The sequence below is a fragment of the Penicillium argentinense genome (genome assembly GCF_028826775.1).
Source record: "Penicillium argentinense strain IBT 30761 chromosome Unknown utg000002l_segment0_segment0, whole genome shotgun sequence".
In the NCBI taxonomy this organism is placed as follows: domain Eukaryota; kingdom Fungi; phylum Ascomycota; class Eurotiomycetes; order Eurotiales; family Aspergillaceae; genus Penicillium; species Penicillium argentinense.
Window position 1 is genome coordinate 3,338,295 of NW_026622661.1, and position 22,480 is coordinate 3,360,774.

The 22,480-nt window shown below is 53.1% G+C and overlaps 8 protein-coding genes across 8 annotated transcripts; 2 read left to right on the forward strand and 6 right to left on the reverse strand.

The window, feature by feature from the left end:
- Positions 1 to 297: 297 nt before the first annotated feature.
- N7532_002057 (uncharacterized protein) lies at positions 298 to 1,649 on the reverse strand (the record flags this gene model as incomplete). The annotated part of the gene is made up of 3 exons (XM_056614551.1): positions 298 to 1,230; positions 1,314 to 1,421; positions 1,497 to 1,649. 3 exons carry the CDS (start codon positions 1,647 to 1,649, stop codon positions 298 to 300), a joined length of 1,194 nt encoding a protein of 397 aa, XP_056479592.1.
- Positions 1,650 to 4,024: 2,375 nt separating this feature from the next.
- Positions 4,025 to 4,856, reverse strand: N7532_002058 (GLTP domain-containing protein; the record flags this gene model as incomplete). The annotated part of the gene is made up of 4 exons (XM_056614552.1): positions 4,025 to 4,316; positions 4,420 to 4,532; positions 4,593 to 4,651; positions 4,718 to 4,856. The coding sequence occupies 4 exons, from the start codon at positions 4,854 to 4,856 to the stop codon at positions 4,025 to 4,027; spliced, it is 603 nt and encodes a 200-aa protein (XP_056479593.1).
- A 422-nt stretch (positions 4,857 to 5,278) lies between these two features.
- Positions 5,279 to 8,771, forward strand: N7532_002059 (sporulation-specific 71 family protein; the record flags this gene model as incomplete). The annotated part of the gene is made up of 3 exons (XM_056614553.1): positions 5,279 to 5,386; positions 5,455 to 8,157; positions 8,217 to 8,771. The coding sequence occupies 3 exons, from the start codon at positions 5,279 to 5,281 to the stop codon at positions 8,769 to 8,771; spliced, it is 3,366 nt and encodes a 1,121-aa protein (XP_056479594.1).
- Positions 8,772 to 8,996: 225 nt separating this feature from the next.
- Positions 8,997 to 9,933, reverse strand: N7532_002060 (putative mitochondrial inner membrane protease subunit Imp2; the record flags this gene model as incomplete). The annotated part of the gene is made up of 2 exons (XM_056614554.1): positions 8,997 to 9,423; positions 9,464 to 9,933. 2 exons carry the CDS (start codon positions 9,931 to 9,933, stop codon positions 8,997 to 8,999), a joined length of 897 nt encoding a protein of 298 aa, XP_056479595.1.
- Positions 9,934 to 10,556: 623 nt separating this feature from the next.
- On the reverse strand, positions 10,557 to 11,317 carry N7532_002061 (macro domain-containing protein; the record flags this gene model as incomplete). The annotated part of the gene is made up of 2 exons (XM_056614555.1): positions 10,557 to 10,614; positions 10,671 to 11,317. The coding sequence occupies 2 exons, from the start codon at positions 11,315 to 11,317 to the stop codon at positions 10,557 to 10,559; spliced, it is 705 nt and encodes a 234-aa protein (XP_056479596.1).
- Positions 11,318 to 15,233: 3,916 nt separating this feature from the next.
- On the forward strand, positions 15,234 to 15,458 carry N7532_002062 (uncharacterized protein; the record flags this gene model as incomplete). The annotated part of the gene is made up of 1 exon (XM_056614556.1): positions 15,234 to 15,458. One exon carries the CDS (start codon positions 15,234 to 15,236, stop codon positions 15,456 to 15,458), a length of 225 nt encoding a protein of 74 aa, XP_056479597.1.
- A 4,212-nt stretch (positions 15,459 to 19,670) lies between these two features.
- Positions 19,671 to 19,940, reverse strand: N7532_002063 (uncharacterized protein; the record flags this gene model as incomplete). The annotated part of the gene is made up of 1 exon (XM_056614557.1): positions 19,671 to 19,940. The coding sequence occupies one exon, from the start codon at positions 19,938 to 19,940 to the stop codon at positions 19,671 to 19,673; it is 270 nt and encodes an 89-aa protein (XP_056479598.1).
- Positions 19,941 to 20,867: 927 nt separating this feature from the next.
- Positions 20,868 to 21,242, reverse strand: N7532_002064 (uncharacterized protein; the record flags this gene model as incomplete). Its single annotated transcript, XM_056614558.1, has 2 exons — positions 20,868 to 21,036; positions 21,094 to 21,242. 2 exons carry the CDS (start codon positions 21,240 to 21,242, stop codon positions 20,868 to 20,870), a joined length of 318 nt encoding a protein of 105 aa, XP_056479599.1.
- Positions 21,243 to 22,480: the final 1,238 nt, after the last annotated feature.

Genomic DNA, 22,480 nt, shown 5'->3' on the forward strand with positions numbered 1-22,480 from the left:
ATGCAGATACGATAGAACCGTCTCCTTGGGTTCGCCAAGTGCCGCGCTATTGTCTGTCTGTTCGTCGCGCGAGGGCACGGTCTGCAGAGATTTTCATAGTCCAGATTCTTTTCCACATACTAGCATCCTGGGGTAGTAATACTAAGTGGGCCCTGGTGACACTATCTCACGTGGTCGGACGCAAAATATATCCCGACATTTCAGCGGTTCCAGTGCCAGCGAAGAAGCGATTCCTCAACAATCTGATTTCCTTCAATTTCTAAATTATATAATAAAACACAAATAAGGCAAACGTGACTATGTTTCATGCTCCGAAACGAAGAATGTCTTCTGAACATTCACACCGCTGAAGAAAGTTCCATGACCTGGCTTGGGATTAAGGTCCTCTTGGCTGCTGGTGCGGCTCCCCTGGTTGGAGGTGTGGATTGTAGTGATCACCGCATGTGAATCGTCTGGATCTAGGTCCGGGCGCCAATACTGGGGACCCGAGGGATCCGACCGCACGGCATTCACACTCGACAGGGGGACGCTGCCTCCAGTACGCTTGCTCCGAGTCCCTGCAGAGCTGGGGTCGCGAAACCAGCGGAACAAAGGCCGAAGCGTAACGAGACTGCCAGCTGCAATTCCCAGACTGGCTTCGACATTAGACCAGATGGAGATGTTGGAGGTAGCATCTATCGAAGAAACGCGGTCAGTAGCCGTCAAATCTTCGTTCACCGGGAAGAGCCGTGGGCAATGCAGATGGTACTCACATAAGAAATCATCGTCCTTGTAGTCATGCAGGTAAGGAATGCGAATGATCACCGCGGCACTGGCGACGCAGCCCATACCCAGGATAGTCGCCAGCGCGGTCTTCGTCCGTGTATTCATCTGCAAGTTCCACACCAGGAAGATAGGCAAAATACCCAGGGTAAAGTCACAACATGTGGCCGTCACACTATAGACATAGGCGATATTGATGATGCTATCGAGGCTCATGCAGGAGCCGCTGATGTTGGCGTGCAATGGATCGAGCTCGAGTCGGACTCGTTGCCAGAAAAAGGAAACGGGATGGCATTGAAGGGTCAACATGAACCAGAAGATGAGGCCGACAACTGTGGTCACACCCACGACAGTCCATAGGATCGTGCGATGCAGGCGGGAAACCGTCAGACGGAGAAGGGCTGTGGTAATGGAGCATTTGCAGACCGCGCATACCCAGACATAGCTGGTTTGTCCGAGCCACCACCACTGAGTTTATTGTCAGCTCTGATTTGTATATACGCCGTGGGCGCATAGCAGGCAGTAGGAGGGATTGAGAATCACAAACGTACAAACATAGCAGTCTCCATGGTGCCACGATCAGCCAGAACCTTTGACCTTTGACCAATTCCATACAGAGCGCCCGTGATCCCGCACAGGGCAAAGAGGATGTTCAGGAGCTATAGCAGCAGAAGTGGTTAGTATTCGTCTGGTGCAATTAGAGGCAATATGGTAGAGTCTAGTGTAGTATGTACCATGGCAAAGACCATCAACGCATCATCCCAGCCAAAGGCCTTTACGATTCTGAGCCGGACGAAACATCGCAGGCAGACCGCGATGAAGGAGATGCTCAAGAAAACGGCGGTGACAATGAAGATCGACAAGCTGCGACCTTCCAAGGGTTGCATTGTGAGGACTGGTTCAAGAACTCTATGACTTGCGATTCATGGTCTGTCCCAGGCACGGTTGTGCCGGTGTCACGATGTCTGCCCCCCAAAGAATGACAATAGAATAATGGTATAGGAGGAGAAGGAGGAGAGGGAGTAGAGAAAAAGAGGGCAAGAATCAAACCACTAGCCAAACATTACCATTGCGGTCGTCAGTGGCGAGAAGGGGGGTGACCGCCGTCCAAGCGGGTCGACGCGGCGTTACCGTCTCTCTTCGTTCCTAGCCTATCCAGAATACGGGCGAGACGCGCATGAAAATTCCCTGAGGCTCCCAGTGATACTAACTAGTGCGATCAACGGGCCGGACGACCACCTGCGACCCGCGTCGGCAATATCCAAGGGTGAACTACGGGAGGGGCCTGTGGGTTCAAACCAGATGCTCTTGGATTGTGCAGATTTAGTTGGCAGTCCTGGATTCCGCATCAAGTCACGATGGGATCTGCGCAATGTACCTGTCACGGGTTCTCCAGAGTTCCAGAATTTTTCAAGGGGCTGTCGCGTGGTCAGAGACAAGGGCGGCTCGTTGCCATCCATGGACACATTGTGGAGGTAAAAGTCAAAAGGCGAACCCTGTCCGACGCCCGAACTTATCGCAACCCAGCGAATGCAAATAACGTTTCGGCTCCCGACACATGCTGTCTAGACGAAACCTTCCCCCTCGCGTGGCCACAAGGATGGCAGGTCTAGGCTGGGACACGCCATGGGGAATGCGACTTCCACCCGCTTAGGCCGCCAACCAAACGATCGCGGGTTTCATCAGTTGGCAGCATCGGCGACATGACTCGAATTAGTTCGCCTGTCAAAGGCTACCAGCAACTCTGCCAACGAGGGTTGCAAATACCACCCGCCAAGTGGACCACCTCTCTTGGCCTCCACATGCAGAATCCAGTCCTTTGCCCGCTAGTGTCGTTCGATCGTTTCTCGTCGCGTAAAAAGGGGAGACCGTTGCCACAACTCTAGGGCGAACTGGGCGTTCGAACCAGTTTGGGGGGGATCCGCCATTCTCGTGCCCCTTGGCAGCTGAGCATGCTCGAAGGTTGTCAGCGAGAGGTTGACGGGAGGATGGGGAGTTCGGGTTGATTCGAGCACCGGCACTTGCTGGCGAGCCGAAGCGGACAATATATGAGGTACAATGCAGAGGACAACCATGAATATAGATGGGGTGACGACTAGTATCAGGGCCATGGCCGATAGAGGGCACTTGCGGGATCAATCGATCGGACACATACCTCGATATAGAATCGAGATCTCCCTGGTTCAATCCACGATCAACGAAGGGCAAAATAATGGATGCCCTACGCAGCCGATCATCAGGGTGAAGGCCCGGCTGCCACGAAGTGAAATGATCTGCAGTCGGAGATTACCTGACAATTTTGCTGTCTCCACCCGTCGCGCAGGTGAATCATTAAGGTGCCAGTGCAAGATCGTTTCACAGGCTATATCAAGCCACTGGTTGGCACGTTCGTAAAACCACCCAAGCCAGGGCAGACAATTTTATTGAGCGTGGCGTGACCAGATGCTCGAAGAAGGTATGGAAAATTGAAGTCTTGATGCGCGATTAAACATTGCAGGGAATAATTTTTTTTTTTAAGGGTCCGCTACTGGCCAAACATCAAGTAGTTTCCATCAATCCGGGGAGAACATTAAAACTCGAGACTTCATATCCGTCAACCAGTGGATCTTGGTTAAATTAAAAGTTCGATCGATATTGCTGGTTTCAAGCCTAAATTTGTTATTTTCGGCGTCCGCCGATAGAGACGCGAGCAACACAAACCGTGGAACGCAGTGTCAGCCATGTGGCCCTGCATTTCCTTGTTCAGGGGGTAGTGATGCATATCACCATGACCATGGTTGCTATCGCTCGTAACTGAACCGTTGGAACTAGTGAGAAGGCACCGGGTGGATGCTGGCTGGCGAAGGTGCTTCGAATGAGCTAAGCGAGTACCGGGAGCTGTAGCTGTTTCAAGTGCCGGGCTGGTTCCACCACCTTGAGGTATGCAGGAGGCTGTTGGGAGGAAAATTAAAGCCGTGGAGAGACGCACGTATGGCGCTAGGAGCTAGCTTTGTTCATCAACATATAGGTGATGCTCGACGGAGGTTCTTTCGGCACGAGCTGACTGAATCTCTCGACTCTATCTGACAAAATGCTGCTTCGATTTTCGTGCAAATCCCGGTAACTCCAGAAATTCGGGAAGGATGCAGTCGGTGTTTCACCAGGAAGGCCAGTTCTTGGATTTCGCTATAACAGTTGAATCTCACGTGCTCACAGAGACGGATCCAATATGTACATATCTAACTTGAACTGCAGATGCTTTCAATGACAAAGCCGCACAAGATCATTTGAGTTCCTGGAGCGGCTTGAAGTCCTTCAGGATGGACACCACCTTCTCCAAAGCAGCAACCTCCTGCTCCATGGGACCAGAGATCTGCTCCTGCTTACCACCCAGAAGCTCGTAGAACTTCTCGCGAGTGGGAACCGCACCGACAGCGAGGCCGAAGGCCTTCTTCGCGAACCAGTTGTGGTGGGGCTTGAGGGAGCCCTCGTAGGCATCGTTGAAGGAGGTCTTCAGCTCGGCGGAGGAGTTATCGAGGTTGTGACGAAGGGCCTTGGCGGTGAATTCGAGACCACTATGACAATGACATAATATTAGTCTCCATTCTAGGCAATTTGAGGTACTCAATCACTCATCACCTTGAGAGCAATTGGTAGGTCAAAAAGAGGAGGACTTACCGAACAAGCCAGAGCAGACCCTCGGAAGCGGGCTTCTTGCCAGGCTCATTGTTCACAAGATCCTGCAGGGTCTGGGACTCGGCAGGGGCCTCTTGGAAGCGCTTCTCGACTTTCTATATGATTGTTGCTGTCAGCGTCGGCCCGCGATTCCGGGGATACGGGGGTTAACCAACGTCGATGTTGCCGGTCATATCGCTCTTGACGAAGCTGAGTCCGGTGCCACCAATCACATCTAGATGAGTTCAAGCATCAGTATTCGTGGTCTCTAGGACAAACAGGACCAAAGGTAAAGACATACCGAACAGAGTAACCAGGGATTTGGCAGCCCGGATGAACTCCTCAGTAGAGATGTTTCCATCAACGATGGGGACATCCTCAAAGGACCGGCCCTTGAGGGTGTCGAACCAGGTACCACCGGCAGGGATTTCAGCAGACATAATGGATTGTGTGAGGGGCAATGGCAAGGGAGGAACAATTAAAATGGGATGTCAACAGCTGTCCCTCACCGCTCCTGCCACGCAAGCCACCTTGTCAGGCGGGGCCCTGAGCAAATAGCGCAAACATAGCAAACAAGACAAACATGGATTAGCCAGAAATGTTGCTGCCTGAATATTGGCAGGCACCAACCACAGTGGCCCCTTCAGGGACCGCTTTCGGGGCAGTTTGCACTGTTTGAAGACCCAGCTATGATGTCATTTTCTGCATGTTACCTGCGATCTCCCGATCGATCGCGCTATGCTTGTCTTTTCCGCTTCTGCGGTGCCTGAACGATCTCCCCCCTCCCCGTATGAACTTCCGCTCCTAATGTCCTGCGCATTGCACCGGATCTCAACCACAGGGCGGGCGACACACGGGCGCTATGAGCTCTTCTGACGAAGCCAACGGCTCGGCACGGCCAGAAGCTCTCCACAATGACTATGAAGGCTACCGAGGCCTGCCAATAGGGTCCTACACGGATCAGAAGCTGGTGGGTTGATCGTTCGAACCACACCACTGGTATCCACTCAGAGCTAATGATTTCCCTTCTATTGACAGCGTCATGCCTCTGCCCATCATTTGCATATGACGAGTCGCCGTTTCTTCATTGGGCCGATTCCGGAGGGCTGGGTTCATGGTCACCGCAAATCTTGGTACAAATCACGGCTGCAGTTCAAGAACTATACCTCCCAGACCCTTTCCTTCTCCGTAGACCCTATCAAGTCTCATTATACCCAGAGAGACAAGAGTCAACCCGATACCCAAACGGACCAAGCGGGGCCTTCGTCGGCGCTGGCGGGGGAAGAAGAAGAAGAGGTTGCTCTTACATTTACACACACCAACGAAGAGTCAACAGAGGAGGAAGAGATTGGAGAACAACAACAACAGGAATCAGCTGAAGAGGACTCGGGAGAGCTTCGTACTCTACCCCACGTTGCCGCAGAGACGGGGCCTGACACTGAGACGGGGACGGAGACGGAAACAGCTGATGATGCTCCGTTGGGGGCCCCGGATGATGATGACGACGAGGAAGATTCAGACAAAACGCCACGGGCGAGCGCAAGGCCGACCAACAGGACCGAGGACGACATATATGATAACGGGGAAGCCTCAACCTCTTTTGTCACAGCCAGAGAAGACGCCTCCAGCACCACAGACTCAAATACGTCTACATCGACAATACATGCAACTGGCTTGCAACCGAGCCAACGTCCGGTTTCAAGGGGATCTCAGAACCTGAGTGTTGCCGGTCCTAGCAATCCGAGTCCGATAATATCAAGTGTTTCTGCCATAGCCAGCGAAACTGACTCCACTACGCACCTTCTGAAGGCGAAACCCAAAGTCCAGAAAAAACTGAAAAGCAAAGCTTCGGGAATATCTCGCTTCGCATTAGAGCACCATGATCCCCAGAGCGATGATGACGACCAGGACGGGGACCTCCCCAAAAATGGATATATGCCACGACGATTCACTCGCAAAATGGCGAAATACAACATCAATGACAACGTCCAGGACAAACAAGATAGAATCAAGTCTCGAATCGCCAAAACAGGAGGAACAATTGTTGCAAATCGACCCCGCCGGCGCAAGATCCAGGATGGTGAAATCATCAAGGCTGAGAGAATGCTGGTCCTGGTTGAAGAAACGCCCAAGGAAAATCTGCCTGCTGATTACTCTGAAAATGACAGTCTTCGAATGGAGACCCGGGTTGCGGACAAATGGCGAGAGTTTTTGGTTATCTGTCGAAAGGGCTCTGCTGAACATGCGCCCTTTTCTTTGCAGATGTACCGAACGCGTGTTATCCCCGATATTTCCAAGCCAAACAGCAAGACAGCCCCTTATTACGAGGTCCAATTGAACCACAGGAACACTCATGTCAACCTCTACTCTTCATTGGACAAGACCATTGTGGTATGGCATCCTCGGAAGCGTGGAACCAAGATTTACATCATCCGGCCGAAGTCAACAGCTCATGCTGCGGAGTGGTATACATTCATCCGACAAGTCCTTGGCTGGCGGCGTCCCACCAAACTTCCCATCAATGTTCCCGACTTGGGAGTATCGTTGGTGTTCAATCATCCCTTCGATCAACTGGAAGCTAGGCTAGGTGCCGTCGATGACGATACTAAGCATACTACTATTTTGAGCAGAACTGCAGCTGGTGAACGGTTTGCCGCAAGAGCAATCATTCGTGGCTGCCTGGAAATGCTCGAAGGTCGCCCAGAGTGGTCTGAGGTGTTGCGAGCGTGGTCCAAGACCGAAAAGATGGGACTCGCTTGGAAGCGGTATGACCGCCTGGAATGGATCTTTGGCGAGAACGAAGCGAATATGTGTGGGACCATCGCAATGCAGTCATCGCACGAGCTTGAACTCCGCCCACGTCATCATTATTCAACTTCAATCCGACACTCGGGCGAGAAGGAAACAGAACCGGCGCCAATTGAAGGATTCCTGATTCGCTTGACATCGCAAAAAGGCATACATCAGAGGATGAACAAAATGTTTTTCAAGCGGCTATACTTCTTCACGCAGGATCATTATTTGTTGTTCTGCAGGCCAGCCAAGGCATTCCCCCCAACACCACCGAAGTTTGCTCCAACTTGCATGGGCGAAGAATCGGACATCCCGACCTCTCGTCAGATATTGAACGAAATGCCCATATCCTGGGATATCGATCCATATCCCGTCCAAGATGGAGATATTGTTTGGCTTGCCAGTGGCAATGACGAGTTTGTCCAACGACATGACGAGGAGGCTTACGCACAACTACAGAGAAACGTTCACAACATGAGCCAAGCAGACGGATACATTGATCTATGCCGAGTGACGAACGTGCGGATAATTCAGCGAGGTACCAGTCCTGCTGACCCCAACGTTGGAGAGGGACCTGCCGTCGACTTTCAACCTGAGCCCACAGACTCTCGACGAGATGATGGTGATACTGGAGAATTTGACGATGACCGCACCTTTGAAATGGTGTTGGATAATGACCTAGTCATTCGCTTACAGGCGTACGATGCTGCCACTCGTGATGAATGGGTCAAGCGACTTGACGCCTTGGTCAAGTACTGGAGAATGCGACACGCAGACGATGCAGCTGAACTTCAAGCCGTGCGCCAGAGAAACCTCAAGCTCTTGGAAATTGACGAGGAAATGGAATCAATTGTGGGCCAGTTCGCGAAGAAGTGGGAGGTCAAACACGCCGAAGCATCGCCGCTCCTGCACAACATGTGTGCATTGTCTGGTTGCCGAGCGATCAAGGTACGCCACTATTACTGCGTACAAATTCAAAACTCCCTTAGTATTAACTTAATTACTAGATGTCCGGTCAGCTCTACCGCAAGCCTCGTCGGCACTCAACCTTTACCAAGTGCCATGTTATCCTCACAGCAGGCAAACTCCTCATCTTCCGGAGCACACTGCGCAAGGGAAACGGTGTTATCGTCCCGCATATCCATCAGCAGCACGAAACAACAATCGATCTACGGGATTGCTATATCTACTCAGGACTTATCACAGAGAATGATTTGCTCTATGCCAACCAGACCTTTGACAGTAACAACCCTGGTCTGCACGCGCTACCAAGGGCTTATCTGTCTTCGGACGTCTATACGAGCCGCGATGAAGACACGGCCATCACTTTTGTTCTTTGGCAGCCTATCAAGAAGAGCTTTTTCCGCGCTCAAGAGCCAGGTATCCAGGGTGAGGCCAAACATTCCCTTCGGCATGTGACGACACTGGGAAAACATGGGCGAACGATCGTTTTCAAGACGCGCAGTCGAGTCGAGAAAGATCAATGGGTGTTGAGCATCTCCTCTGAGATCGATCGTCTGCAAGAGGAAAAACAAGAAGATATTCGGATTGTTTCTCTCTAGCCTCTTTTCTTCGGGATTCGAGTCTTCCGTCATCTTCGTTTTATTTGCACCAATTTCCCTTCACGAACACGTGTAGCATTCGGGTTTTGCATTTGATATCCAATCTTTGTTCGGTTTATACGTATTCGTACATACACGGTGTCCCATGATCATAGTAGTAATACATCGATGCCCCCCAGTTAACTCCAAATATGTAAGTCATATGCCGTGCGATGATCCTAGTATTTAATCCAGATTCGGCCTTTCCAGCTTAACAGCTTCCTTCAGGACTCTGTTCCGTACACCCTGTCGATACTTCTGCCCGTCCTCCGAACAGGCATCGTCTAGTTTGCCAGTTTCCCAATCTGTCCAGTTCAACCACCTCATGCGCGGTCCGAGAACGGCAAATACTCGCCCGGAAAGTAGGCTGATGCTGACCGGGCCGTAGGTATTGCTGTCTAGCGTACATTGCGGATCCTGCGCATCGCCCTCCAGCCAGACATGGTTAAACGGAACGATTTGTGTTTGCTTCAAGCATGGTTCGCGGGTTGTGATGCGGTCACCGGGGAGACCGACGATTCGTTTGATAGCGATATGCGACGAATTGGCAGGAGAACTGGACGCAAAGATGAGTGAATGTCCCAACTCGGCCAGTCCATGGAATGGGACTTTCCTAGGGCATTGCAAGCAACGTGACTCTAGAGAATACGTACCGGAATGTAACCACCATCCCCCTCTCCAGCCGCCTTTGTCTTTCCCATGGCCATATCCGGTGCGGCATCATGCTGACCAACACCATGTCACCCTTCGTGTGATCTTGATGGTAATCTTCATTGAGATAGGGGGTCATGGACTGCCCTCGCACCCACATGACCTGCATGACATGTTCGGAGAAAAAAAGACTAATCGGAACGAGAGGTGCGAGAATGCGAAATCCACGGCATGCTTGTTGGACAGGCCGGGGGAGTGCGGAGTAGCGTCGTCGGAGATTGGAGAAGAAGGCGCGCACCGGTCGTTTCGAGCCCAGGGTCGGACCCTGACTCGGGGATTCTGCTGCTGCTGATGATGCGCCAGGGGTCTGAGTAGGTGTTGATTCGGGGGTGAGCTTGTTTCTGTTGGCGAGGTCCTTGGCGGCGTTCGGCGAAAGGATGCGGAAATTTGGCTGTTTGGGTGGTTTTGCCATTTTGAGGGAGGTAGGAGGCGGGCCCGTTCGGGAGCGGGGTATTGCAAAAGCGATTGAGTGAATTCAAGATATTGTCGTCATGCTTTCAGTGGGATGTGGGCGTGAGCAACGCGTTGCGATATTGGCCTTCCGTTGAGGTCAGAGAACGGCGGAATTGATACGATCCGTGTTTGCACTGTTTGTCTCGACCATGTCTTACCCCATTGAGGCCTGCACATTATTTGGCTACTTTTTATGGCCGATACAAATGCATTTATATCATATGGCTACTGGAGGGGCTTCTGATTCCAGTTATACAAAATGGTGCAGTGTGTATTGATTATGAGTCTATATTGATGAGACGACATGACACTTGCACTTTCGTGGTGGTATGAGCAACAACAATATACTCCAAAGTAAACCAGTGCAATTGAATAAATATATATCATCATAGCGATTATCATGAAGCCGTCATTACCACTAATACTATGCATTGGCTGAAAGAAATACCCATAAATCGAACTCTGAAAACGACATTGAATTGCATCCGAAGTATCTCGATTCATCTCGATTTATTTCCCCTGACGTTAGATGTATGCGAACGCCAATTCGCATTTTTTCAGATAGAGCCGGGCTATCAAATGTTAAGTGGTATCCTCACCAGCAATGCGCAGGTCTTCAGGAGTCGGAGGAAGATATTTCCTAAGACAAACAAGTCAGCAGTCAGTGTGCAAATCAAGAAGACGGGGGACACAAACGCGATTGCTTTGGCATACGCCTCCATATCCTTCTGCTCAAAGTTGGAGAAGGTGACACGCTGTAGTGCATTATTCTGACCAACATGGCTATCCAGGAATTGACGAACTTCATGGACCACTGCACGCGCTGCGAGATGGCTTGGATAACCGTAGACCCCGGTGCTAATTGCTGGAAACGCAATCGTCTTCAGGCTGTGTTGCATCGCCAGCTCCATGCTGGTTCGGTAACAGGATCGCAGCAGCTTCTCCGGCCGAGTGGCATCTTGCCTGCTAGCCGAGTGGTAGATTGGCCCCACGGTGTGTACTACATATTTGCAAGGGAGGTTGTATGCCTGGGTGATCTTTGCATCGCCTGTATCGCACCCGTCTAGACCAGAGCACTCCTTGACCAGGCCTGGTCCTGCCGCTCGGTGAATTGCTCCGTCAACGCCTCCGCCACCAAGTAGGGATTTATTCGCTGCATTGACGATGCAATCGACCTCGAGCTTGGTAAGGTCGTTGCGAATTACCGAGACACTGTCGTTCAAGTGTTGAGATGGAGGGAAAGCTGGGTCGATAGTTTCAGCAGGGAGCAGTTTTCTGGTGCGATACAGCTGTGCCACGGTGGGAATACTAGCGAGATCAACGAGAGCAGAGTGAGTCGCCATAATGTGTGGTATTACATTGAGCTGATTTCAAGATTGTACAGATGAACCCTCGATGACTTCACACCGGCGGGGAGCTTTCCCAGGCGTTGCGGCCTCAGGCATTAACAGAGAGTCCTTATCGATAAGAAACAGGATCGAGTCACGTGTGTTGACTCCTGCGGTGGATGCCTGCGGTGGATGGCGGCGAGGCAGAAAGAAGGCAACGATACGATGCATTGAGTTTGGATATACTTCGACAAGGTGATTCAAGTCACGAACAAACAAGGCAACCTGAAGGAGATCGCTGGTGACTTTTGAGACATAGTGCTATGCTGCAAGAAGTCGGGTATCAATTTGGAAAACCGATGGTCATGGCGAGTAAATGCACGAAGTACACAAGCCGACCCCTTTGACCACCAGTTTGGCCGCTGTGGGACTAACGAGCATTAAGGTGTCAGTTGATGTATCAGAATGCCCCCTTGAAATCGGGATTTTAGCAAGATATCTAGGGGCTCGATCCTAAGTTTGGAGTGGGCACTGGTCAAGCGTCCGCAATCTAGACCTGCATCGGACACCTCGCCTCGCCCCGAGGGCACTATTCGACCTTGACCATCGCCCAACCACGCCGGCCAAACTATTCCGGGTTGACGATGTACACCGGAAGAGCCAAGACTCGACGCTCGAAGCCGGCTTCCAAGAAACGCTCAAAGCTTAGAGCGGCCAGGTCGTACGATTCGTGCAGGACGAAGAGGGTCCGCCGGTCCACGCCCGAGACACCTTCCAGCTTCCTGGGCTTTGGGACTTACAGCCATTCTGGCCCCCCTCTCTCCCCCCGCGATCATGTAGGCCCGGATTGAGATGTCATATTACGGAAGGACGCGATCGCACGGCACTCCATACGGAAGCGTGCATTGCATATGCGGTCTGCACGCGACCCGAAGAGCGACGCCTATCTGTCAGAGAACTTGTCATCCTTCGACTCCGCTCGATCAATCGGGGCCGTCCAATAGGCACTTGCCCCAGAAGTACGAGGGCCATCCATTGGGGGACTGGTGCCGCTGTCAGTCCAGTCAGTCAGGCTCGGGATTTGGTGTGACCACCCCTTCCGCGGGCTTTCATATGGTCCTCTGTGTGCGTATGGATGCGCCTTTGTTCCGTAGAGGTTTTTTGGCCACACACAGAGGAGAAGTAGACGCCGGTTGGAGATGGGTAGTGGCGGGTGGCCCTTCGACCCGAATAATGTTGAAGTGGTCTTGCAACACGCCTCGGCGGCACATGAATCAAGACATATACCCGTGTATCGGCACATCGCCGCCTTCCCCTCCTTGCCCCCATGAACACTTTTTCAGTTCCTAAGATAGGTTCTTTTGGGACGATGTGCACAACGGATAGTCATTGACGGAAGGAGTGGATTCATCCAGCTGGACCAAAAGTACCTAGGTACCTCTGACATGTACCGTTGTCATGGGCGAACTTTGCCCGGTAGGTCACCTGGGGCAATGATTAGAGAAAGGTGGCCCTTGAAGAGGATAATTCCTCCGTATGGGAATCCTCCTCGATTACTGGCGTGTACTTTTGTATTGTCGTTCGCACTAAAACCATTCCAATTAGCGTCCATGCTGGCCAGCCACTCATGGCAGGCTGTGAGTGTCGAATTAGGAAAAGGTAACGGTTCCGACAGAACGGGCCCCTTTTCTCGTGTCTTCGATTTTCCCGTCGAAGGGGAAGGGGGAAACGGGGGGAGCCCAAGGGACTTCACTTGCCCCAGGGCACCAGAGCGAGCACACATGAGGTTCCCTCGGGAATCTAATTACGGGGATCATCGAGTAGACGAACTGAGGCCATGATTTCCGCAATCGTGTGGAGCCCGCGTTTGCCCCGTTCTCCCGCCGTAGCGTAGGGGGTGGTTGGATCCCTGTGAGCGTTGGTGGCAGCGTCCACCAGGCAGAGTGGAGCCGGCTCCGGCACAACCGTTTAGCTGTCATGAAGGACCTGACGTTCAGAGTACCGTGGATCAGCGGGGCCCAGCTCATGTGCTCCGATAGTCGCGGTGGTTCATTTGATTGATGATTGATGATTGCTGATCCTTCGGCTGTTGTACTGTCGTCGTCGATCGCACGAATCTGTCTCATTTCGCGTACGTTCCTTAGCCTACGGAGTCGACGTCGTCCTTCCCCTTCAAGCGAGCGACGTGCCGCCAGAGGATTGTCGATTGGCCGAGGTCCCCAGTTTGTCGAGTTGTCGAGCTGTCGAGCTGTCGAGCTGTCCTGCTTCCGGGACCCCATGGAGAGTGCCGGGGAGGAGAGGGACGCTAGGCCGAACCCGTCCTTTTCTCCTTCCGCAGGCCACCCTAAAATATTCTTGCAATATTCCTATTCGCCGTGCCCAGTGGTTTTTTTTTGGTCCTCGTGGAGTCGATGCTCGTCCCTGGGTCGGACTGGAGAACGGCGTATGGCCAGCGAACTAAAGACAAAGGGGTGGATCTCGAGTTTTGGCCCGGGGTGATTGGCTGTCGTGCTGCCATTTTAGCCCTGTCGAAATACAGCGCGGGCGATGGCATTGGCATATTGGCAGTTTGGACAAGGGGGCGTGACAAATTGCTCCAGGCGCGATCCGCGTTGCAGGTAGCTCAGCTGTCAGTCAAACTCAGTTGCAAGGTTCAAGTTGCGATGGCTGGGCGAACGGCGGAGGCGGTCTAGACGGGCTGCTAATGCAGCGACCAATGCACCGCAGCTGTCAAACACGCAATGAGCACCTGCAGCCTGCATATGACAAAACACTAACACAACTCGCAAAACTCAGAAGGCAAGGAAAATTCAAATTCCAGGACAGAGGAGCTGCTATTGTTGGATCTGGATGTATCATTCCCCAGGATTCGACCTGTTCGAATCTGGGGCATCTCGTCGGATAGCGTTCGGATGTATACAGTCGAAGGAATGCCAATTTGTAATACATCCCTGTCCAATACACTGTAGCCAGCAAGTATGTACCCTGCTGGACCCAGAAGCCCTGGCAAGGTCCTGGCAAGGTTGCCGTGGGCGTTTTCTTGGCTGCGGTTCCCGCATGCTGGGACGAGTGAGGATATCTTATTGGTATATCTACTCCTCGGTGATGGTATCGTCGTTTCAACATGTCTTTGCCCCGTATATACCAATGCCACTGTAAAACACGTCGATAACCCTGAACTCACTCGGAGAGGATCCGAAAGCCAGACCATGGCAAGAGTCATGTTGTCCTGCAGTCTGCCAGGAACCATCTACAACCCAAATCATCAGTCGCCCCCCCCCTGAGAGCGTAAGTGCTGCATAGTTGAGTTAGTGTAGCACAGATAGTACAGCAGTGAATGTCGATCCCGCGGGATTATCCCGCCATCGCGTCGACTATGATTCAAAGATGCATGAACGCGCTCAAGGCTGCACTAGGCCTATGGAGCAAGGACTAAGACGACCAACAGGAATCCCGATGCAGCAAAATCGAATAGGATATCTCCAATCGAGGACATCTCTTTGTCTGTTCGGTGCTAATTCGGCCGAGTCCCTGCACACTGCGAGACGGACAGACGCTGCTGTCACAGGATCATCCAGGGTCACGGCGATTACTGCCGCCTGTCATATTCGGGATTTGAAGCTTGTCGAGACGGGGCCTAGATTGGACTGTACATAGAGTACATCGTCCACCAGGGATGACCGGGACAGAAACAACCTGCTTGATTCGGATATGTCTCCTAGCAGCGCTGGCTTTTTGGGGCTTCGCATTTTTCTCGGGGAGAGTCCCAACGAATCCCGTTCGTGGCTCGTGCGAGACAGATCGCTGTCGCCACAGGTGTTGTGGTCTTTTTTGGGATGGTCCTGCCTGGTCTATTCCCTTTCGCTGTGATGTTCCCCTGGTATCGGACCGAGGGATTGACGCTGCGTTAGTTCTGGTTCTTGTTCTGGCCATGACACGTCCCGTGTTTTACCACTGGGCGGCTCTCGGAATGGCCCAGTCATCGAGGGCCATCAATCATCCTATTCAGCAAAACCCCCGACGCCAGCACGGACGTGCACAGCGCGAGAACGAGGTCATCTTTGCTCGCATCCTCGCCACCGCCATGCCAGAATCCACCTCGACTCCATTTGCGCACGGCAACGTACGCGGCTGGACAGAAAAGACGGCATACTAGTGCCAGGAAACTTGCGTAGATACCGTCGGTACCGGCGAGCGTTCTGTACGGCACAGACCAGATGTATACTCATGGGCGGTTAGGTGTACTGTTGAGCGTGGCCATCCGTGGGATCCGTTCCCTCCGTCGTGATCTTCAGCCGTTGAGGTTGATATACTGGGGCCCAAAAAAAGCGGCCCATCGAAACCTGGAGCAATAGTCGCACCCACTGGTCCCCACCGTGGCGGATCTCAATTTGAGATTTCTGCACATCGCGTGGCTAAAAAATCAGGAATCTCGCCTCGGCTTCCGGTTATTCTATCTCCGGGGGTGTTTGTCGATCTGAGATTTGCAGTCCGGCGGGTTGCGGTTGGGGTTGGTACATAAGTCGTTCTTTCCAAGCGCATTCCGTCTGTATACCAGATACCGTGGACTCCATCTGGCATGCGCCTTACTAGATGGTATTGATGGTGCAACGGTCCATCAGAGTGGATCTGCACGCTGTCATTCCCTAGACAACCACTGTCTCGATCCTCGACAGGAAGCTCCATTCAGGGGACCACCTGCATAATCCTGCTTTAGGAACAGTGGGAGGATGGGGGGCAACCAGGTCTCAACAGACTTCGAAGGAATTTTGGCCCCGAGCAGTCGGGTCTGCGCTGTTCGAGATAGCCTATAGCGCGTTCCGGGCGTGAGGGCTTATATTGCATCTGAAGGCTAGTTATATTGCCAAGCAAGAAGGCTCGGAGAGTTACTTGGATCCCACGGCCTGGAGTGGGAATTCTCCGGTCGGGATTTGCGTGAATCGCCCATGCAGCTTGAAGTGGGTCGACAAAACCTCGAGGCTCACAATTTTCTCCTTCCTTTTTTCGTCGGATCCATTGCCCAAGACGGTGTTGGAGAAGGATGGGATTGACATGATGATCTCCCGAGCGAGGTCAACGTGAGGGACTGCTCTCATAGTCCTGGTGTAGTGGCTGGGACACGATGACGTGACTGTGAGTTATGAAAATGACAGCAGAACAACCAAAAACAGAAGAACAAAACAATCTTGAAATTATGATCAAATCAAAATGGCAATCTCGGCAGCCAGTATACGCCAATCTTGCCACGATCGCCGTGAAGGCGCGTATCTTCGTGTGTGTATCGTGCACTAGTTATCTTAGTGACCTTCGCGGATCCCCTCCTACTTGCCCTCGCCTTCCTCTGCCCTGCTCCGGATTCGGCAATGACCGGTCGACACTAGTCCCATCTGCGATGCCACCAGGCCTCAAAATGCTCTGGAAAATCCTCCCTTCCCACCCCCGCCGATCGAGGCGGTCTATCTGGTGGGTTTGGGAACGGTCCCGTAGGAGTGTGGCCCGTTTCTGTTCTGCTTCTTTGCTGTTTGGCGTCCATCACCTCTCCTCATCCCCAACCCCCCTTGTCATGGGGATTTGCTTAATCGTCTCGTCACCTTCAGGTCAGTTCCAATTTGTCAGATCCCCCTCATGGCGCCAATTCATGACTCATTGTCCTTGTCCGCCGCCATTCCCGATCCCATTGCGTCGGGAATGCCGCTGGGTTGGGAAGAGAGGGGGGACCTACTGGTGTAAGATCACCATCCTGTTTAGCGTCGAGTGTCCACGAGGAGGGTGGGTGCCCCGAGGAAACTTTCAACATCCCGTGTGTGCTTGGACTTCAGATTGGAACGTGCAGAAGCTGCCGTTGAATTACGATTAGTGCAGAGGTGGCTCTCGCCTGCCTTCTTCAGTCAACCCTACAGCAGTCGGGCTGCGCAGGGCACTGGTAACTTGGTCGCGGTTGCGACCCAGCGATGATGACACTCGCTGTTTTTGTTTCTTGGTGGTCTGAGGACAATGTATATGCCATTTTCCGTCCTGGCGCAGGGTATGCGGTGGCTGGGCACAGGGCGACAGAGCTCGGTGGAGCCGATGATGCTGGGCATCGCCAATGGCATCCACGCCTTTCACATGCATCTCACGGGCTGTCGGTAATCATATCATGGAGCATACACTGACAAGATGAATCTGCTAGAGTCGAACCGTTGACAATAGTTCCATCTGTCCGAGCTAGTAAGATGGTAACAACGGGACGAGATGTACGAGTTGTTTCCTCGCCCCTAATCAAGATGGGCTCCCTCGATCTGACACATTAGTTGGTACCGATGAGGAGTTCGGTCCCTCACCCTAGTCGGCCGAAAATATCGAGATGTATTAAGTCTTAGCCTTGCAGGAGCGTTGCCAGCCGGCCGACGCAAATGGCCAGAAAGGCGACTCCGTGGCTCAGCCCGTTGCAGGACATGATTCATGTCCCGCTCCCGTTTCTGTCGGGATGCAGGCTTCGTCCCCTTGTCATCGCCCCGGTAGCCCCTATTCTGGGCGTTTAGGTGTTCAAAAAAAAAAAAATACCTGAAGACTGGTTCTCGTTTTTCCGACTTGCTTGCTCTCTTTCTTTCTTTCTTTATTTTGGTCGACGCGGGCCTTCCAGATTGCTTCTCTGTGTCGACGGTAGATTGGCCGCATTCTTTTCTTGATTTTCTTCGTAGAAAAATGACACCTGCCAACGATTAACCGACTGTAATTTCTTCAACGTAGCTACCAAACAGGCAAAGTCCCAAAAGGGAGTCTATCGCAGCTGTCAACTTACTCGTTTGAGCTTGGAGATCGGATGGCCGGATGTGTCTCCACTGTCTCGGAGACTTGAAGCGCCTCTGGCCGCCCCCTTTTTTTCCTTCAACGGACGTGTACCTATGGAGTACCCACGCCATGAGTTGACCTTTGTGGCGCCATCCCCATTCGAGCGGGACCAGGGTAAAAAAAAATGCAAATGAAAACAAAATTCATCACACTGGCATTTTTCCCCATCCTCATCCCTGTCAACGCCTGTGGTGGCGTCTCGGTCCGCTCCCAGGACGGAGGTTTGACTGCGTAGAGGCGTGAACCGTGCATTGGGTTCACTTGTTCCTTTTTTGCGAAGAGACAGGTGGAGCAGCCATGCCGATGCGGATAGGATTGTGTACTGTTGTATGTATATCGCCTCAAACGAAGCCCGAGGCCGCAAATGGCCATGGAGCACCAGCACTAGCTGGCTATTCAACGAACCAAGTATCGTTGTTTACCTGAGAGAATCCCGAACTGTCTAGACGGCTGGTCTGAAAGTCGACGTGAGCATTAACTAGTAAGTAAGGCTAAAAACGGCCAAGTACAAATCCTGCGTGGCTGGAATTCCAAGCGGGCGGGTTTGCAGCGCAAGCCTCGCCCCGGTCTTGCCCAAGAGCTCTACCGATGGTGAGATTGGCATTTGCATTGGGTTTTTTTGGGAGACAATGATTCCTCAGGGTTGCTCGAGTGGGTTCCAAGTTTCTGATTGTTCGACGCCTCCCGGCCCCATTCCCCTCCTATTTGAGTTCTGTCATAGCAGATCCAAATGCTGGATGGATCATCGCTGCGAGGGCGTGCATACGCGCTGGCAGGTTGGAATGTGGGATTCCACGGGGATCGGCCACACACTCCCCCCAGGGCGATCGCCAATAAGTACGGAGGCCTCCGTGCTTTGAGTAAAGGTACATTTCCCTCTCCCTCTAGCAAAGCGAATGGTCGGAGGATTTTCGGCGTGTTGCCATGGGGGGAAAAAGGAGCGTGGAGTCGACAATTACCGTTAAGGCCACACGAAGAGCCGTGCAGGCGACTAAAATTGGGATCGAATCTTAATCTCTTGCCAACTTCAGCAACGGCGCTGTCGCTCGTTTTCGTTTGCGGTTAGGATTATCTGATCGTCCGCTTAGCGATCGGACACCCTGCTCCACCCTGCGCTCAGGAGGCTAGCAAAAGGTCGTGACACGCTTTCCCACGGCCGTTTTGGTCCTGTTTTGTCAGGCTCGAGTCATCAAGTGGTGGAGACGTTCAAAGCGGACGCCAAAACGGTCCTAACGGTGCCCCCCGTGTTGTCGATCATTCACTGCCCAGCGCAAGACTGGTCCTGTACCTCTCGGAAGGTGGTTGCGGTGAACTCGTAGGGGCGATTTGGGCTTGCGGGCAAATTGTGATCTTGATTGGAACTTGGATTTGGATTGGACCTCGAGCCGACGCAATTTTATGCCGGCTTTTCTAAATTACGAAGGACCGTCGACAGTCGTACGCTCGACGATCACGGTCCCAGCGCGTCGGGAGTTGCAAGAGGGCTGAAGGATCGGGAATCGTCCTGGGGGAAGAGATAGCTTCATGGTGGGACCTAAACAGCTGCTCTCTTATGATCGCCCACTGGCCCATCCCGGTGAATCTTCTGCACAGAGTCATCGATATTCACATCCTTCTCCTCATCCACAGTTCCTTTCCATTTCCGTGCCGAACTGAAGGCTGGACGTTGGGGGAAAAAAGGGCCATCCCATCGTTCCTCAGGCGGCGGGTTACTACCTGTTCGGTTTTTGATCCGCAGCTCCTTCTCACCTGACAGGGTTCCCTTTCCCTCAATGGCTCTCACTTGCAGCAGTTCCCGCTGCATAGTGGGACGGCGGGCCCTGGGTCTCATCGCCACCCTCCATCGTCACCGTCGTGCACATTTTGCGATGCACGGTTGCCAGAAACAGGCAACTGATTCTCGATGGTCCCCTCGTTCGCAGCGCGGCTCTCTTGTCGTGCACTGGCGCCTCCAAGTCCAAGTAGAATTCCCAATGCGCCCAATCGCGGCGGTTCTAATCTGATCCCGTACGAAATTCAGCTCCAGCGGGCTGCGACCGGCCTGCCGGTCAACGCTTCCGACAGTTCAGATCGAAATCCCAGTGCCACGGGGAAAGCCGGGTTTGCTGTGAGGTCCATCGAGGCCAGGCGAGGCACAAAAATGCCTCCGCTCTCTTCGGCTGCCCTTCCCACCCCCTCCCCCTCTCTTCACTGCCATCAGTCTGCGTATGAGCTGACCCAGACGGTGGTCCTGCGGACTCCTCTGCACCCTTGGGGAGCCCCCCTGTTCGCCAGATCGTGCACTGGGGTGGAGACACTCCTGCAGACGGCAAATTTTGGGTGCATCGGAGTTCAGTCACAGGCGAGGTGACCTACCGTGCATACACTAATCTCAGGTGTGCACAGAACGCATCGTAGAGTGGCTGAAATGGAGCAATCCGGGTGGTGCGCAGGGCTCGCGATGCAGCGACCAGCCATGTAGATCGATGCCTCGCATCGCTAGATCTCGGACCCGTCAACAAATCCTTTGTTGCAGGAGACTATTGCATTCGGACCCGATGCAGCCTGTGCAACGGCGGCTCGATTTCAGGGAGGAGCGCGAGTGAAAAAAAAAAAAAAAAAAAAAAAAAGAAAAAAGAGAAAAAGGAAAAAGAGAAAAGAAATGAAATGAAAAGAGAAGACCAAGGCCATGCGGCCCCGATCGAGGGCTGCAGCTGCATCTTTTCGAGGCGTCAAATTGCCCTGGGGACGTTTACATGCCGACCGCACCCTGTCCAACCTGGCCTGGGGCTGCGATGCCAGGGCGCCGTCGTCTCGTAACCGGGTGTACAATATGACCGGTAAGGTTTTCAATATTGTTTTCTCTTCCTCCTCCTACATCGGGAGTTGTTGTCAAGGAAGGAGACCGAATTGCCAAGCCCCTGGGGAATTAGATTTACGGCGTGCGTTGGAGGACCCGAAGATCTTGCGTCGATTACCTTTTGCGCACTGGGGTCAACGCCTCGACCTCGGGCGACCGTTGCGCCATGCCCCGATGGGTCCACGGCGTCTGTGCACCGTTGGCTAAGCTGAGGGCGGATGAGACGATGCAGGATGGGCTCTGCTCAGCCAAGCTAGGATGCTCCATCTGCTCGGAACCGAGGCGAGGGCCTTGTTGGGCTAACACTGAGCATCTCCAGGATGGCAGGGGAACGGCCATAGGGGTCGGAGAAATCGCACGGATATGACATGTTAACGGCTGGCAGCGGGTCCTCTCCCCCAGAAGGGGCCAAAGCGAGCGCGTGGCATTTGGCCAGGTCCAGGTCCGATCTTCACTGAGCCTGAACGGTTACGACACGGTCTCGTCGGAGTGATCCTCCCCAACCACCTGAGGAATGAGATAAGCCGGGTTCCGTGCAAGGCGGGAGACATTTTTTTCTCGTCTCCTCGCATGGCAGATGGAGTCCACTCGAGCCAGCCCAGTCATCTAAAGCCCGCCGCAGGCAGCCGAGATAGGCATCGGGCATCCGATTAATGATGGCAGGGCTAAATTTCCCTTCAATCGCGATGCGATCCGCGCTACGTCACCGCAGCCATGTCCCTGGCATCGTACGCTAGTTCGCGGTGAGCCACTCGTGCGCCCCGAGAATCAAGGGCCGAATGGGGCCAGGTACGGCGGTGGCTGCAGAGAACACGCGCACCTGCGATCTCGCCAATAGCGTCCCGTGTGATCCGATCTTCGATCCGAAGCTTACTGGGCTGGAGTGCCCCATCGGAGGCCGCTGAAAGAAGGAAGCATGGCCGAGACGATTCGCACTATTGAGGGGCGTCGACTGAAGAGGGTTATGGTGAGAGGCGCTGCGTTCGAAGTAGAGTGGACGACGGTGTTTTTTCTCAGGGGTGGGAAGATTTAGGAAGGTAGGTGAGGTCACGGAGATAGCAATGCGGTCGACGTAGGCACAATTGCCGCGTATTGTTGGTGAGCGGCCCGCGCAGGCTAACCATGGAACCGGGCATACTACTCTCCGAGTGCACACTAAGCTTAATGGCCATCTCTACCTTACCTTACCCTAAAGTATGTACGATAACCTCTCCCGAGGCGAAATGTTCTGCTCCAACCGCCAGATCCGATGAGTCTGTACGACACACCTGCGGCCGCTATTGGCCGGCCCTGGCCGACCCTGGGACGATCCAGTCGCGATTTCAACTGGAGGGCGGGCTGTGTGACAGTCCCCACACCCTTCAGATCTGAACTCGGTGATCGGGGGCCAACGGGGCGCCGAAGGGGTCACTTTTGTCGGTACTTTGTACCTGGGTACATGATGGTCGTGGTCGACTACGATGTCGTCGTATACTCGTTGGCCATGGTCGCCGCCAGCTCAACCT